The following is a 16,900-nucleotide window of genomic DNA, read 5'->3' as shown; positions in this document are numbered from 1 at the left end:
TAATTCGTAAACATGTGATTGGGTAATTTTTTTTTAATTAACAAATCGCGCACGCTCATTTGGTCCAATATTACGATTCCTTGTGCTATAAGTACCAGTCAGACATGCGTACTTAAATACGTTTTAAATATATATGTATATAGATAATAGATACCCAGACAAAGAGCAAACAAACCTGTATGTCGCACGAATGTTAGCCCGATGTGGGAATCGAACCCACGACCCTCGGTGCAAGTCAGGGCCACTAACTATTATACACCATCGAGTCAGTTGAGGTTAAGTCATTACTTCCAAATTGGTACTCGCATATATATTAATATCTGAATGCCGACATAGTAACGTCGCTCCATCTTATGTACCGTGTGTAGCCACTACGTTACAAACAATATCGTATTTAGATTGCAGTGCAGTCTTGTAGGTGACAAAACGAGGTAAATAATAAAAACAAATTAAAAAATTGTAACGTTCTTTATTTATTAAATAATGCTCACAGTCGCACACGTTGTTATACGCACAGCTCTCAAAATTGTTCCATAAGTTAGCTCACACAACACAACACCACTTACAATCACACAGTCTGTCGTTAAGAAATCCATGGCTGACATATCAATAGGCGTGCAACTGTCAAAATACTTTTTTCGTAATAAAAGTCACAAAAAAAAAACAAATGCAAAGAAACTAATTTTATACAGCCAAAGTGTCAGAAATAATACAAAAATCAAGAATTAAACTATTTATTTTAAAAAACTTAATGAGGTAAGCATGATTGCAGGCCTATTTTTATTTCAGTCATTTCGCACACACTCGTATGAACAACCGGTTTGTGCTTGATGTCTCTCTTAATCATAACTTCAAACGACTTCTTAGTCGTCGCCTGCTGATCTCTTTGCTTTCCTTGCGCGCGGCGACTGCTTTGGCGTCTTGGGAGATTTTTCTGTAACAAACACACGTACTTAATCATGTGTGAATTTATTTTTTGTTATTCAGTGTGCCTTTGTCTCTAAAATATGTATTATTTTGAACCTATAAGACCGCCCATTGTACGTAATTGTTTTGTTTAATTCAATGTTAGTAAAGTGAAGACTTAATAAATTGAATGTATTCTGATTCCCTGACACAGGTGTGACGAAGAATCGGTCAAAAAGGTTATGCAATAAAAGAATAAAGAAAGAATCGTTGACGTTATGGTAGACAGCGGCTTGGCTCTGCCCCTGGCATTGCCAACGTCCGTGAGCTACGGTAACCACTTCCCATCAGGTGGGCCGTATCGTCGAATGCCTACAAAGGCAATAAAAAATGTCCGTCTTTGCAGAGTTCGACGAGTACAGTTACCGGCGTCCTTAAGCCAGCTCCTAGTGTTAGAGCTGAAGGCGTCTAGTACTGAGGTTAAAGGAACTGATAAATCCGTAAGGATGTGGCATATCTATTTGATACTAAGTATTAATACAGGTTGGCAGATATTTTAACAAAAAAAAAAAAAACTTATCGCATGCCTTGTACCATAAACATTTTTCATGTATACTTCAGCACAATAGTCATAATGTAAAATTTCATAGTCATCTGTTTCCAAGACCGAATGTAATCCACCAAGGATTTATTGCGTGAAGCTGTTAAATACGCCACTAATTACGGTATGTAATTTAAACAATGACAATTCCACATCAAAAGGCCTTAGACACGATTAGTTGGGTTTTAATGTAATGCTACCAGCGCTTTATAATCCCATAGGTCTAGATAAAAAATGTTTTTTTCAATTAATTTATTGTCGCGTGGTGTCTTCTATTTAACGCATCTCGAAATCAGCAGTTATGGTGCCTATCGGTTGCGCCTAACACCACGTTCGTCTGCTCATTTTAGCTAATCTATAATTAAATGTGTTTGTCTGTTTACTCGATCACCCAAAAATGGCTGGATGGATTTTGGTGAAATATCCTAATTTTTTTTTTATATAACCTGATATAGAGTATAACCTATTCTATAGTCAGGTACATCTGCTATAAACATATAAATAAATAAAATGGTCAGTCTCTAATGATTATTATTAACATAGTCGACTTTATATAAGTTGCATTCACACTCTGGAGGGTGAATTCAAAATTATAGTCTTATTTTCTACTTAACTTGTGTTGTATTTGCTACTTCAGTTGTGTGAACCTAATAAACAAATATGACAGTGTATTCTCTGGTGATTTTAGTTAAAAATGGATTTCAAATTCGACTGGTAGTTTACGGACCGGAGAGTGACATGAGCAATTCTGTATTCCGGGAAAATGCACACAGCATTCCATTATTACTGGATTACAAATATAAAACTAGTGCAGCCGCGGGGCACGTCTAATTGAAATAACAAAAACAGAAAGCAACTGTTCGTTTGACAGACAGAGACGACAACAGTTTGTACTACGCACACATAATGACGTCACATTTTTAAAAATATTTTTAACACGGTGTTTGTATATTATTATATGCCTTTCCCTTTTTGTTATTCGTCTATTTTTAATTATATCTACTGCATAAGAGACGATTTTTAATGATATCTACAGTATCTACTGCATACGAACTAACAGCCCACTTCATTCTAAGTGGTGACTGGCGTTACAAAGAGGTATGCAATCGTTAGTGCAGTGAATGTTTTTTTTTCAATTGTTTTAACTGACCCTTTTATTGACAGTGTAAAATGTAATGCTAACCTAATCACAACTAATGAAAATTAGTTTTTTTTTTTGGTTTTTTTTTTTTTACTTTTCATTTATTGCCCTTGTAGGCAGACGAGCATACGGCCCACCTGATGGTGAGTGGTTACCGTCGCCCATGGACTTCAGCAATACCAGGGGCAGAGCCAAGCCACTGCCTACCGCTTAATACCTAATATGTATAATTAAATAACACAGTTCAGACAGACAGACAAACTATCTTCATACAATTTTTAACTGCATTAATGATTCCGTTAACTATACTATTGGCTGGTATTAGAGCAAGCTATTTGCCTAGTAAAACCTAGTAGTATTGTGAAAAAAAAAAAGACAATAAAATCATTTTCTCTACACTTTGTGTACCTACCCAGAACTATGGTAAGAAATGGTATCTGCTAAACATACATTACGAAAACCATTCGTAATTCGGTATCCAGTTTTGCAAACGTGTAATGCAAATAATGATGTTGATAATTAATTTAAAAAAAAGAATAGCAACATGGAACTGGCCAGTCGATGCACATGTATGTTAAGGATAAAAAAAAAAACCCTGTAAAGTGAAGAATGTCGACTGAATTATTTTTTACTAAGCAGTTATTGGTATTATATAGTTAGTACTTACTGAGTTGATTCACAATTTCTTTAGGTAACCAGTCATAGTCTACTTCACTGGCTGTGCCGGTTTCAACGGGTTGAGACACTGAACGTGGTGATCTACGCCTGGCCAACGAAGCGAGAGCTTGCTGTCCTGCGACGAGGGCCAACACTCCACCAGCACCAAGGAAGACATATAAGAAGAAAGTCTCTCCATCTAGACCTTCAGATACTTCGACAATGTTCAGTGTCTGGTTGTAGACGGCTTCCTATGACATAATTAGTTAATTAATTCAAACTGTCATTTTTGCAGAGTATGAAGCAAGCCATGCTGGGTGGTATGGAATGATACTTTCTTTGGATATATCCAATTTAATGTCAAAACCTATTTTGTAAAGTGAAGAAGTTCTGATAACCACTAAACACCAGTTGGCATTGGGTATTATTGTTAAATTGTACTTAAATAATTATTTATTTGTAAATTGGGCATTTATAACATATGGACGCTTGAAAGGCAAAAGTGACTAAGCGACAATAACTGCTTTGTACATAAATTATAGGCAATAACCATATTCGATGGGCAAAAAATATATATTTTTAGGTCTATTAAAATCATTTCAATCCTACAGCTAGATTCGTTGAAATATAATTTTTTCAGGTATTTTAACTTTAAATTAGTCTACTATAAAGTTCTCGCATTGTCGCTTATTCACGTTTGTCTTTCAAGCGTCAATATGAATAAAGTTTGTTTAAATTTTAAACCAAAATTTACATTATTTTTTTGGATGAACATGAATAAACTCACATTCCACCTGGTATTAAGTGGTTGGGCTCAGAGGGATCACAACATAAATGCCGTCATCTCTCTTAAGACATGGGCTTCAAGTCCGAATGGTGTAATGGCTAACACACCCCTCAAACTAAAAGGGACTACAGCTTTGCAGCAGAAATGTGCAGTTCAAAAGGTCATCAATAAGCTATCCATGTTATAATGAAATCAAACATTTCTTCAAACAGATAATTGAAAGTCAGATTTTTTTCTGTTTCATTAGTACCTGTACATTAACTTTAAGCAATTTTGTATTAGTAATATCATTTAATTTAATCTATTCTAGTTCAGTTCTATTTGCAGTTGAAACGTAATAGAGAAAATTGATTCCGAAAACTCAATGAAGTTATTACAAACCTGGTAAGCATTTCCGCTGGCATCTCTGTAATTAAGCTGTACATTTAATCCGAAAGGTCTTCCAGCAAAAGCTTCATTAGGGATGAAGGAATAGGCAAAGGTGGCTTCCTGTTTTGGCTTAACTTCTCTGTTATAAGGCAACGCGGTGAAGTTCTGAATATAGTATGTGTAGTCCATTGGATAGCGGAAAGATGCCTCCATGGATTCTACTACATAGTCTACGGAACCCTTGTTGATGAAGCCCACAAGAAATTCCACTGGGTAACCAGCTTGAATATCTGTAATTTGAAAAAAAAAAAAACACTATAAATCATACTTACACTATTTTTTTACTGTATGGCATAGTAGATTAGTATTTACAGAGAGCAGTGTCATAATATTTCTTGACAATAATAATATTTCTTGACAATGAAAAATATAGATAAGAATATTTAAATTATTTGGAAGCAAGTTGGAAATAAGTAAAAAGGAATTTCTTCTGCTAAGCAGATGACATTACTTTGTAGACTGAAAGATGGGAGTTACTTGGGGAACTCAAATATGTGAGTTCCCCAAGTAACAATATTTTTAATATAAGTTCACATAATAATATATACACATAATATATATGTGTGTATGTGTATAATAATATATACACATAATATATATGTGAACTTATATTAAAAATATTGTTACTTGTTAGAGAGATAGATCCAGTAATTTTACATATCTAGTGAATTATCTGCAACATCCATCTATTACCTGCTACAATTTGTTCAATAACTAAGCAGTAAAATGAAATTCACTGTATTTAATGGTTTATTACAGTGACTGGTGATAGGGTATGTTCAACTCACCGAAAGTTAAGTCACCCAAGCTAGGCACAGGTTTGGTGAACAGTATTGTTGTATCTATATCCTGAGATGACTTAACAACACTCTCATCATCATCTACGAGAGCATCGTCACCGACTACCTGGTTGTCTTCTCCTTCAATGTCGACAACATCATCAAGTTCATCCTCTTCTGCTCTAGCTAAGATGTTACCTGGAATTGAAAGTGGTTTAAGTGAGATAAGTGGTTTAAGTGTAATTTACTCTGTCATTCAGCCTCATGGCTTAGATTTTTGGAATTTCTTAAGCCAATCTCAATGTGAATGCTGGTGAGTATATGCCACAGATGCTCCACAATTTTAAATGTAGCTATCAGTAGACATACATAATTATATTTGACTGTGGATACTAAAATTGGTAGTAGTCATAGTTTTCAGAAGAACTCATGATTTTATGTTTAAATTAAAATAGTATTTTTTCTAGGTTCTAATTGATAAAATGTTGGCTATTTCAGCTCTGGTGGCAATAACCAATGAGGGAACTCTAATTAGATGTTTTTCTTGTTCAATTGATGATATTACTTTAGACGCCTCTGTGATATTGTTAGCTATATAGTATAGTTGTCCTAGTCATACTGCCTACAATATAGATCTAGCCTACAGGAAATAATTTACGATTTAAATGAAAATCAACAGCTGTTATCAACTTTCACTCATTTTGGTATTAGGTACATGTTTATCTAAGTATTTAAAATAGCTTTTTTTAATTCAATTTAATGTGGCCCCTAAATAAAGTCTTGTGACCTAGATGTAGTCTAAATTCTAAGTCATTATATTGATAGTTACATTCTTAAATTGTCCGATCTTTAAAGTCAGTGGTTCCTTAGCACTTTAACTACACGATTGTAAGAATAATAGTGTTAAGAAAAACTATTTTCACTCAAAAAAATAATTTTAAACATGCCACGTCCTGTTAGCTATAACTTTCAATATTTACGTAATTTTCGTAAACTTACCGCTTCCAAGGCATAATAAAGCCGCCGGTAGAATCAAGAACGTAAAATATATTAATTTCATTTTAAAGTAGCACTTGTTTTAAATAAAGTATAATGATTAAAAATCATGCGGCTGCCACGGACGAGTTGGTGGACATTCACTTTGGCTCCAGCACAAGACAACTTGAAACTTGGAGCAAATCAAAATGCCAATTTTCTTTCCAACTCGATTGACGTGGAATATTGTGTCAATAGTGCTGTACTAAAGTGTAAAAACCGCTATTGTTAAGCCGTTTTTAAAACTCTCCTTGTAACAATTCATTTTAAAAAAATTTAGGAAATTTTTTGTTGTTACGTTTTTCTTAAAATTTCTCTTTAATAATATGCAGTTTCGAAATATCTCCTATTTAAAAAAGTTGTTAATCAATAAGAGCTTGAAATCTTTTTCACATAGTCGATTATAGTGGAGCTGCACATTAAATACAATACAGAAATAAGTAAAAATAAACTTAATTAATTTAATAAAAAAATCGCACACTTAATTTCTTAATCTTTTTTTTTATTTTTTTTTATTGTTTAGATGGATGGACGAGCTCACAGCCCACCTGGTGTTCAGTGGTTACTGAAGCCCATAGACATCTACAACGTAAATGCGCCACCCACCTCGAGATATAAGTTCTAAGATCTCAGTATAGTTACAACGGCTACCCCACCCTTCGAACCGAAACGCATTACTGCTTCACGGTGGAAATAGGCGGGGCGGTGGTACCTACCCGTGCGGACTCCCGAGAGGTCCTACCACCAGTCTTCCCGATCCACTATCGGTGTTTTTAGGCACATCAAGCATCTGTCACCGTAACAGCAAATTAACCCTCAGACACAGCCCACTGGATTTCTCGCTGGATCTTCGGGTCACCTTTCCGATCTGGTGGTAGATTTTGCGAAGCACTGCTCTTTCTAGGGCTAGTGTTAGCAAATTCGTCAGGTTAGAGCCCCGTGAGCTCTCCTACATGCCCGGTGAATCTAGTATAACCCCTTGAGGTTACTAGAATAGGTACCTAGTTTTTTTTTTCTAAAATTAAGTAACAACAAAGAACAAATCTATGTAGTTAAAAAGGCTTTAAAACTAGACAGATAACTGTTTCTACTATAACTTTTTAAGAAAACATAAATAGATTTAATGAATTTGTAGTCACGACTATTAAACTAGTACACTAAAATCGACAGGGATGAACTTAAAAAGTAAAAAAATACATTTTTTTACATTAAACTTTATAATTTTAAAACTATACTTGTGCATCGTTAAAAATGTATGTATACTTATATTTGACTATTATTATGTACTAATATAATAATAATCTAAGTATGATAATTTTGTCTTACTTAAAAATTTACTTACAATGCATTTCATATTTATATTTTAATAATATTTTACTTTTATAACAAAAGTAATTTAGGCTATCATTTTATATTTAATTTTAATGAACGCTTTTATTTGGGTTTTTGTATTTTTTTTACGCGACCATTCAATTCGGAATGTGTGTCAACCATGGAATAGTATTTTGAAATAAGTTATTACTTGTCATTACATTACATTGTAAAGTAAACTTTTTAACTTTTAGCCAACTGTTTCATTGCTCGTACCTTAGGTTCCTAAATGAACGTATAAATCAATTGTTCTTTCAAATGAATACTTTTAAAATGAGAATTAATAGTGCAGTTTATAAACGTTTTTTTTGTAAAAACTCACAACAAAGGCAAGCAATAATTATCCCCGAATGTGATTTTAAAGCAAAACAATATAAAGTAAGACTTCGGTTTTCTTAAAAAAATAATAATTAAGCAATATCTTATAGCTTTATAACATAAAAGATTTATACTAATCTTCACGCAAGCGGGAAAATTAAATTAGACTTCATCTAATGCTTACCTACATAAAGACTTCATTAATATATCTTAACTAGAGACATACGTACAGCTAACTAAATTTATCAATGTTGATTTTTTAGCTTCAACGAAATTCGGTCTAGTTTACGATAAATCAAAGAATGGCACCAATTAATGAATTTTGTTCCCTGTCCAGAAGTCGTTTAACTGAAACAAAATTAGACGTTTTTCACTTCTAGGGCTTAAGCTGGGAAAAAGTTGATGACATATTTTTGACGAAAAACCCACCGGCTATAAAGAGCATTTATGAAAAACCATTGTTACTGCATCAAGGCCACATGCAGTGGTTATATGATCACGAAGGAAGGAAATATTTGGATTTACTTGGTGGGATACTTACCGTTTCTGTTGGACACTGTCATAGGTAGGCTTTTACTTAGTTTATTGTCTACGTTCATTTTTTTGTTGACACGTACTTTAATGTCATTAAAATTCGGGAAAAACCTTATGAAAAATGGTTATCCGGAGTTTTTTTTTATTGCCCTTGTAGGCAGATGAGCATACGGCCCACCTGATGGTGAGTGGTTACCGTCGCCCATGGACTTCAGCAATGCCAACGGCAGAGCCAAGCCGCTGCCTACCGAAAGATATCATACCGTCAATGATATTACCGCGTTCGACATACGAGATCGAGTCCTCAAATATATAAGTATATGACTGTGAAACCCTTGAAATGAAAGGTGATTTAGAATGCACTAATTAGTATTACGAAATTAGCCCCACTAATATTTTTTATTTAATGTGGCAACACGAACATTCTCATAAACTAAGTATACAAACATTTTTAGAAAGATAGTAGCAGCCGTTGAAGAACAATTAAAGACACTGTGGCATACTACGACACTTTATAGACATTCCAAACAATTTGAATTTATCGAAAAACTAACTTCTAAGCTTCCGGAAAAATTACAGGTTTGACTTCATATTAGCAGTACTATTTATTTTATGTGTGCGCAGTGAGTACGTTTTGTTAGTAATCAATAATAAATTTAGACATAAAAAAAACGTGTGGCACTCGGGAACTGCCGCGGTAAAGCTATTGCATAGCATTTTTTATCAACTTATGCAATTATAATTAGACAATGATAATTTAATATTAAAACAATAATTAGACAAGACCACGCTATATTAAACAATAATAAAAGCAAAACCTTAACTGTCCCTTTCACACTCATAAGCTATACAGCGCAAGAGAGAGATGGGCAGACTTTTCATGATGCTCATGCAGTGTGACGTCACGCCACGCGCTTATTCACAAACACTACACAAGCGCAACGTGTGAATGTGTTGAACGCGAGCTACGTGGTAGGCGAAGTGAGGGGTGTAAGGTTTTTTTCGTTGCGGAATTTCATGATTCGGTCGCCGCGCTCAAGGCCCGCGACAAAAGCTATGCAATAGCTTAAGAATTGAATTGATTTTACAACAATAATAAGAATACAATTCGATGTTAATTTTAAAATATACTTGGAAGTTTTTAGTTGCGAAGTTATGAGTTTCGATCTATATGTGCAACATTTTTAAGCCGAAAACACCTCTGTGCTTAGTGAGAGTTTTTTAACGTTCTCGATAGTGTAAAAGCTAATTCAAATTTGTGTGGAGTTGAAACGTTTTCCTACCTTTGCCGCTAAGGGCGCTGTTCCAACTATATACAAATTTCAGTTACTTTTACGCTATCGAGAACGTTATAAAACTCGCACTAAGCACACTGAGAAGTACTTCGGTTTACGATATTTATAATTCCCTCGATTTTAGGTCGTTTATTTGACGAATAGCGGAACGGAAGCTAATGACTTAGCGATAGTATTAGCTAAATGTTACACTGGTCATAACGATATTATTTCTTTACAAAATTCGTATCATGGTAACTCCAGTAGCATGATGGCATTGACTGCAATGCAAAGCTTCAGGCAACCAATACCAGTTCCCCCTGGATTTCATCACGTAAGTGAAGCTAATTTTGAAATTGCTAATAACATTTGCTTAGCTAGAACAGGAACACATAAATTACAGTCAATAGTCTTACTGATTTGAGTTTAAAACATTACAATAGTGTTGCCGCACTAATCACAATAAAAAGGAATAGGTCAGATATGTTGGACAAGTGACTGAAATGAACCAACCCAGGATCGAACAGTCGTATCTTCTGATTAATAACTGAGCACACTATTATCATCTAAGATCTCCGAACCCTATCGTAACGATTTATATTAAGTGAATAATATTTGCGTCTTTAAATTTTGCTACATTTTAATATGTTTGTTGGCCTGCGATATTCCTTTTTGCACCACAGGCCATGGTTCCAGATCCATTTAGAAATGAATGGGGTGGATGTCGGGATTGCATTTCTCAAGTGCCAGACTCGTGCTCTTGTACCGGAGATTGTCTTTCTACTGATAAATATATCGATCAATTGAAAGAGGTAATTTTGGGGTATTTTTTTGTTGTTTAAAAAAACCTAAATGTCATTCTTTATTACAGAAATAACCAGTGGAATAAATAAATATTTCATACCATTAAACTTTAGAGAGGTTAATTTTCCAATATCACGATATTGTTTTAGCGTAGAGATATATTTAGTTCCATAATTATGTAGAAATGTTAGTATTGGATCCAATATAAAAAAGTACATAATTGGATTGCTACGAGTACTCCTAATTGTATAAAATACTTACTTGTTTCTTTTATTAAATTTAAATTTTTTATTGTTTAGCTTATTAGTGTCATGACCTTTCACTATTACTGAGTCAGTAGTACACATAGTTGCCAACGAAATGGAACTAAAGGTGATAATTTTGCTTTACGTTATTTCCTAAACTATGTAGGTTCTTGAGTTTTCGATACCTAGTCGACGGGTAGCGGCGTTCTTTGCTGAGTCTATCCAGGGGGCTGGAGGGATCGTGCAGTTCCCAAAGGGTTACATTAAGAGAGCTCAACAGCTTATTAAAGAGCATGGTGGCATATTTGTTGCTGACGAGGTAGGCATAACAATATTTGTAGCTTTTTTAGTATATTTTTTGAATTTCTTCTGTTCCAATTGAAGTTTCAACTTGTTAGTACATTGCTAAAAAACGTTTAAAGCGCAGGTAGACGATTAAACACCAATCTCTAATCTCTAATCACTTAGCATCAGTAATACGTTTCGTTTTACACTAATAATTTTAAATCTAAACCACTTTGAAATAATCGTGTATATCAAGGATTTTTGTCTCGTATTCGTGTTTCTGTAGGTCCAGACTGGTTTTGCGCGTACTGGTGACACTTTCTGGGGTTTCGAATCACACGGTATCATTCCTGATATAGTAACGCTGGCGAAAGGCATCGCTAACGGGTTGCCGTTTGCAGCTGTAGTTACGACCAAAGAAATCGCCGAGGCACATACTAAAGCGAATTACTTTAACACTTTTAGTGGCAATGCTCTGGCGGCAGCAGCTGGCGTGGCTGTATTGGAGGTTAGGAAAAACATATTCTTACTTTTTAATAGTTTATGGCATACGAGTGTAGTTTTATACTTATGAGCGTGATTTGTTAACAATACCATCGTTGAAAGCCAGCAAAATGTGAGCACTGTTACATAAGAGGACACATGTGTTCAATCTTATCTTGCTTGTTTCCACCTCCCTCTGCTCTAATATGCCACGAATATGTGTATACCACGAGTGTTTTAGTGACTTACAAAACCGAAAGCACTTCGCCATAGCACCACCAGATTTCCATTGACCGCCTCGTGGGTTTAGTAGTTAAAGACGTCTCTACCGGGGTATCTGGCTCTATACCCGAATTAAGTTAGTATCTTTGTGAAATATATTTAGTTTTCGGAGTCTGGATTTACATTATATTGTCTCGCATGACTTCAATAATACATACAGTGAATCCTATTTTAGTGAATCACATCGTCGAAGGATTGATATTTACAATATGGATAAGCGATAGATTTTATTGTATTATTTATTATTATATTATTTATTAGGATAGACAAAACTTTTAATTTTACTAAGCAGATTGCATAGTATCTGATATCTTAATCGAAGTCGGCTTCAAGTCAGCAAACGAATTTTCAGTAAATGAGATGTCGTTTCATTCCACTTTAATAGTTCTGTATTTTTAAGGTGATTGACGATGAAAACATTCAAGATCATTGCAAGAAGATAGGAGAATATTTTATTCGTCAATTAATACAGCTTCAACAACAATTTCCGATTATTGGTGACGTCAGGGGTAAAGGTCTGATGTTGGCAATGGAACTAGTTAGACCAGGCACTAAAGAAAATTTGAGTGACGATTACATGATAAGAATGCATCAAAGATTAAAAGATCTTGGCGTTTTGACTGGTCTTGGTGGTCGGAACCTAAATGTAATTTTTTTAATCAGCCAATACAGCTTTATTTTCTTTACACAGTAACTTCCCAACATCAGTTTGAGATTTGATTTTAAAATGCAAGAAGAGAAGAAACACTCGCTATGGCCGACATTGTTAAGTAGTACTAGTCAGTCCATAATCATAAGCACCATGACATAAACGCTGCTCGCCACCTTGGGATATAAGATTGAAGTCTGGAAACAGGAATTTTACCCTTAAAACCGGAACGTAACAGTGTCTCATGCATGATAGATACGGCAACCATATGCAATAAAAATTGAGTAACTACTATCTAAAGATGAAATGTTCATTTTGCGAAATAATAAAATTGCAAAGCCATCTATGAAATAACCACGATCCTACTATAGCCGTTACTACTTTATTTTATGACTTTGTGTTATGGAACTGTATTTGATTGATGGAATTAGATTTCTCAATTTTGAGACTCAACAATCTGGTCTGAACGACTAATTAATTCGAACTCACACTATAATTCTTCTCTTCTTTTTCTCGTCTTTTTTGGGTCTTGAGCAGAATTTTCTATGAATTCAAAATTCACTATCACGGTGTTGACTAATAAAATTCGTGTGGTGTGGATTTTGCGTAGATTTAAAGTATTACTTGTATTAAAAAAAACAATAATCCATTTATTTATATCTTTGTTATACGTAGATTTGAAAAAAATATATTTACAGGTCTTGAAAATAACTCCACCAATGTGTATTACTAAAGAAGACGTGGATTTTGCAGTATCCGTTTTTAATGATGTTTTTAAGCAATTCTCTTAAAGCGTTTATTATTTTCCTGGGTAAATTTTATTGAATTAAAAGCCTATCAAATTTTATATTTTTTTATTTGTATCCATGAATTTATATCTTTCTATGGTTCTATGACAGATCTGGTTATGGTATACAAGTGATATATCCATCTGCCCTATCGGCACAGATATTGCGCTTCGATCATTTTTATTTAAGTAAATACAATTATAATGATTTAAAAAAAACAGAGAAACTAATATCTCAAAAATGTATATACACGCATACGTACTTGGTATTTATCTTGATTTCGTGTCAATGCAATAGCATTGTTACATTGACATGAAATATTTTTTTACATGTGGGCAACTTATTTGATTTATGGTGCAGTATGGAGGGTAGAGGTAAGGAGAACCGTTTCATATGGGAGAAGCTTGAAAAAGTGTCCCAATTTCAGCACTAAATAACAGTTCAAAAATACTCCAGAACGGTGCTAGCATAGGCACAGGGTATGATATGAATTGAGTTATGCTGAGTTAGGAAATTTAATATATTTAATGACTAGAGTAGTTAGTGACAGTGCTATAAACAAGACCTCACATGCTTACGTAGTCCAAACTAATTTCGTCAATATAATCTAAAGTTATTGCTGTCGTAAAACGTGGAGACATCGATTGTCTTTTCATATCAGCTTTAAATAAAATACTTTTTGTGATTTTGTAGTCCTTATAGTTCTTTCGTCCTTTTTTATCTCTTTATCTTATTCTAATAACTTTCAGCGCCTTTTTTCAAAATTTACCCGATTTCTACTGTAGCGCTACCCTTATTTAGCAGATTTTAACGGACACTTTTTCACACACAGGGACGGCTGTCCTTACCTCTACCTTCCATAGGTGATAATTTCGTTCCAATAAAGCTGGAAAATCTTTTAATCAAGAAAAAAACCCGTTTATTCCTTACATTCAAAATAAAAATCGACTAAAATTTTGACCACAATAATTTCGAAAACGTCAACTGTCAAGGACTAATCCCTCATGTCAATTCTTTCAACTTTCATAATTCTTTTCGAAACACGCCAGCTTTGGTGCACGTGTGTTTATTGCATTAAGCTCGATATTACAAGCCAAAATGGATAAACCCAACGTTCTTGCTCGTGTCGTGAAAGTGCTTGGCCGTACTGGTTCTCAGGGCCAGTGTACTCAAGTGAAGGTCGAGTTCATTGGGGAGACCAGCCGTCAGATCATCAGAAACGTGAAAGGACCCGTCCGTGACGGAGACATCCTCACTCTTCTTGAATCTGAACGTGAAGCTAGGAGGCTGCGATAGATTGTAAGATTAACTTCTTTTCCAAAATAAGTTACTAACTATGTAATACTAGCTATGTACGAATTTTTGAGGTTATTTGTCTTTGTTACTTTATTGAAGTATGTATGTACCCAGTTTTACCTGGAAAATTTGTTTTTAAATCGAAAGATTGAATAATTTTGAAAATTATTTTATGCCATTGAAGGGCTCTAAATTTATGGTTTCATGATCATTGCCAGTGCCTACATTCCAGCCAAGCTATATCTACAATCAGCAAGTAATACAAGACTTTAAATTGTATAAAATTGATTTTTTTAACAATTACTATATAATTTATTTTTGGTTGTTTCAGATTGCAGCATTACTGCATTAGGTTAAGGCATTCACATATACCATCTACATAAATTTATGTGTTAAACTTACAAAACCGTCAAAGATGACCATCTTATTGTATTCAGCTCGGAATAAATACATAACATAAAATGGATATTTTTATTAAAAAAAAACCTAAAATAATATTTTGTCTTTTAAAATATGTGTAGTTTACAAGTTTCATGGTTTTTAAGAAGAATGTGCCATTTATCTACGATCCTATTTATGACCAAGATAGCCATCTAATTTGGGCTGGTCATAAAAATGTAATTTCTTATCACAAAATTCTCAAAATTCTTTCAATTGACTACTGCTCACTGCTGATTTTCAAGTACTTATAAGTACAGTGACCCAAAATTTTTGTGTGTGGAAGTTGTTTGCAAGCCTAGTTTGAGCATAAATGTTAATGTGAATGACAAATACATTTTAATACATCTGTTCCTGGGCACAGCAGTCTGAACCTTATCGAAACTGAATTATTACAGAACATCATCCTGTTGCAACCATTGGAACCAATTCCAACTATATTTATAAAGGATGATTTAACCAAACTGAGTATTAGTAGTAATTTATGCATTAAGTTGAACCATTATAAAAATCTTTAGAACACAGACAGTAAAATTTGTCACCATAGCAACATGTATGGTAGGTGGTCAATTTAGAAAAAATACGGTAAATGTACCGTAATTACGGCGAGGTTGTAGACGCTAAGACAAATAAATTGCGAAACTCTAAATATATGTGAAATGTTTCGCAGCCCACATTTTGGTACTATTTTTTTTCCTATCTGTTCATTGGTAGCCTAACTATGCAAGCTACGTCAGATGCTAGTACTGATAATATACAACTGAGACTTTCGTTCTTTTCGACTTTAGTTCGGATCTTAGGACTGTTTCGCGGCCGAACCATGCAGGATGATGGTGGTAGGCTTAACGACGGCGGGAAAATCTTCCACCGAGTCTGTGATACCTATGGCTTGGTAGACCGATGGTCCAAATTTTGTTGTTCGGAACTTTTATTGCAAGCTTGTCTTGAAAATGTTGTAAGCGAGATTCAGGCATCTGTCAAATATATTGTTTCTATGATGGGTACCGCCACAATGGTGCTTATGCATGTGAATTGTTTTTAAAAAAAATTATTGCCCTCGTAGGCCGACGAGCATACGGCCCACCCGATGGTGAGTGGTTACCGCAGCCCATGGATTTCAGCAATGCCAGGGGCAGAGTCAAGCCGCTGCGTACCGTAAAGTACTCTCCACAAGTCTCGTTTGAAGAAAGACGTGTTATAGCGCTCGAGGAACACCGTGGAGGGAGCTCATTCCAAAGTCGGATGGTACGTGGCAAAAAAGATCTCTGGAAACGCACTGTGGATGAACGCAGTATGGATAAACTCTACTTCAGTGGCGGGCGGTGCGATGGAAACAATTCCTCAGAGCACTCCCTATGGAACATACTCTATAAAATATAGAGGGAATCGAAGTCCCTCCTTAGACCCAGAAGTTCCAAACGAATTTAAATTACGACCTAATACTAAATGTCAGTTGATGATCGCAGTACGCAGGAATAATACTCTGAAAGTCGCTACATATTCTCTGTAGTATGCCTTAGTCGCTTTCTACGACACCCCCAGGAAGACATGGAGTGGTGCTATTCTACGTCCAAATATATTTAGATTTTTTACTGGTGGTAGGACCTCTTGTGAGTCCGTGCGGGTAGGTACCACCACCCTGCCTATTTCTGCCGTGAAGCAGTAATGCGTTTCGGTTTGAAGGGTGGGGCAGCCGTTGTAAATATAATGAGATCTTAGAACTTATATCTCAAGGTGGGTGGCGCATTTACGCTGTAGATGTCCATGGGCTCCAGTAACCACTGTAAACCAGGTGGGC

At 34.9% G+C, this 16,900-nt stretch overlaps 3 protein-coding genes across 3 annotated transcripts; 2 read left to right on the top strand and 1 right to left on the bottom strand.

Annotated features, from left to right (window-relative positions):
• Positions 1-449: 449 nt before the first annotated feature.
• l(1)G0320 (signal sequence receptor subunit 1 l(1)G0320) lies at positions 450-6,441 on the bottom strand. Its single transcript, XM_028173339.2, has 5 exons — positions 6,300-6,441; positions 5,310-5,498; positions 4,474-4,751; positions 3,316-3,556; positions 450-934 (listed from the first exon to the last, which is right to left on the bottom strand). Exons 1-5 carry the CDS (start codon positions 6,358-6,360, stop codon positions 864-866), a joined length of 840 nt encoding a protein of 279 aa, XP_028029140.2. The 5' UTR covers positions 6,361-6,441; the 3' UTR covers positions 450-863.
• A 1,928-nt stretch (positions 6,442-8,369) lies between these two features.
• LOC114242185 (alanine--glyoxylate aminotransferase 2, mitochondrial) lies at positions 8,370-13,425 on the top strand. Its single transcript, XM_028173241.2, has 8 exons — positions 8,370-8,589; positions 9,014-9,137; positions 9,978-10,166; positions 10,516-10,644; positions 11,048-11,200; positions 11,453-11,674; positions 12,332-12,577; positions 13,279-13,425. Exons 1-8 carry the CDS (start codon positions 8,504-8,506, stop codon positions 13,369-13,371), a joined length of 1,242 nt encoding a protein of 413 aa, XP_028029042.2. The 5' UTR covers positions 8,370-8,503; the 3' UTR covers positions 13,372-13,425.
• Positions 13,426-14,390: 965 nt separating this feature from the next.
• RpS28b (Ribosomal protein S28b) lies at positions 14,391-15,126 on the top strand. The gene is made up of 2 exons (XM_028173334.2): positions 14,391-14,667; positions 14,996-15,126. The coding sequence occupies exon 1, from the start codon at positions 14,467-14,469 to the stop codon at positions 14,662-14,664; it is 198 nt and encodes a 65-aa protein (XP_028029135.1). The 5' UTR covers positions 14,391-14,466; the 3' UTR covers positions 14,665-14,667; positions 14,996-15,126.
• The last annotated feature ends 1,774 nt before the right edge of the window (positions 15,127-16,900 follow it).

This window comes from Bombyx mandarina, chromosome 11, assembly GCF_030267445.1.
Source record: "Bombyx mandarina strain Sakado chromosome 11, ASM3026744v2".
Taxonomy (NCBI): Eukaryota; Metazoa; Arthropoda; class Insecta; order Lepidoptera; family Bombycidae; genus Bombyx; species Bombyx mandarina.
This window is presented reverse-complemented; position numbering and strand designations above follow the sequence as displayed.

Coding starts and splice junctions, on each gene's coding strand:
- LOC114242185 (XM_028173241.2), top strand. CDS start 8,504: ATGCAGTGGTTATATGATCACGAAGGAAGGAAATATTTGGATTTACTT. Junction 10,167..10,515: donor TTCCCCCTGGATTTCATCAC/GTAAGTGAAGCT, acceptor TTTGCACCACAG/GCCATGGTTCCAGATCCATT. Junction 11,201..11,452: donor GCATATTTGTTGCTGACGAG/GTAGGCATAACA, acceptor GTGTTTCTGTAG/GTCCAGACTGGTTTTGCGCG.
- RpS28b (XM_028173334.2), top strand. CDS start 14,467: ATGGATAAACCCAACGTTCTTGCTCGTGTCGTGAAAGTGCTTGGCCGT.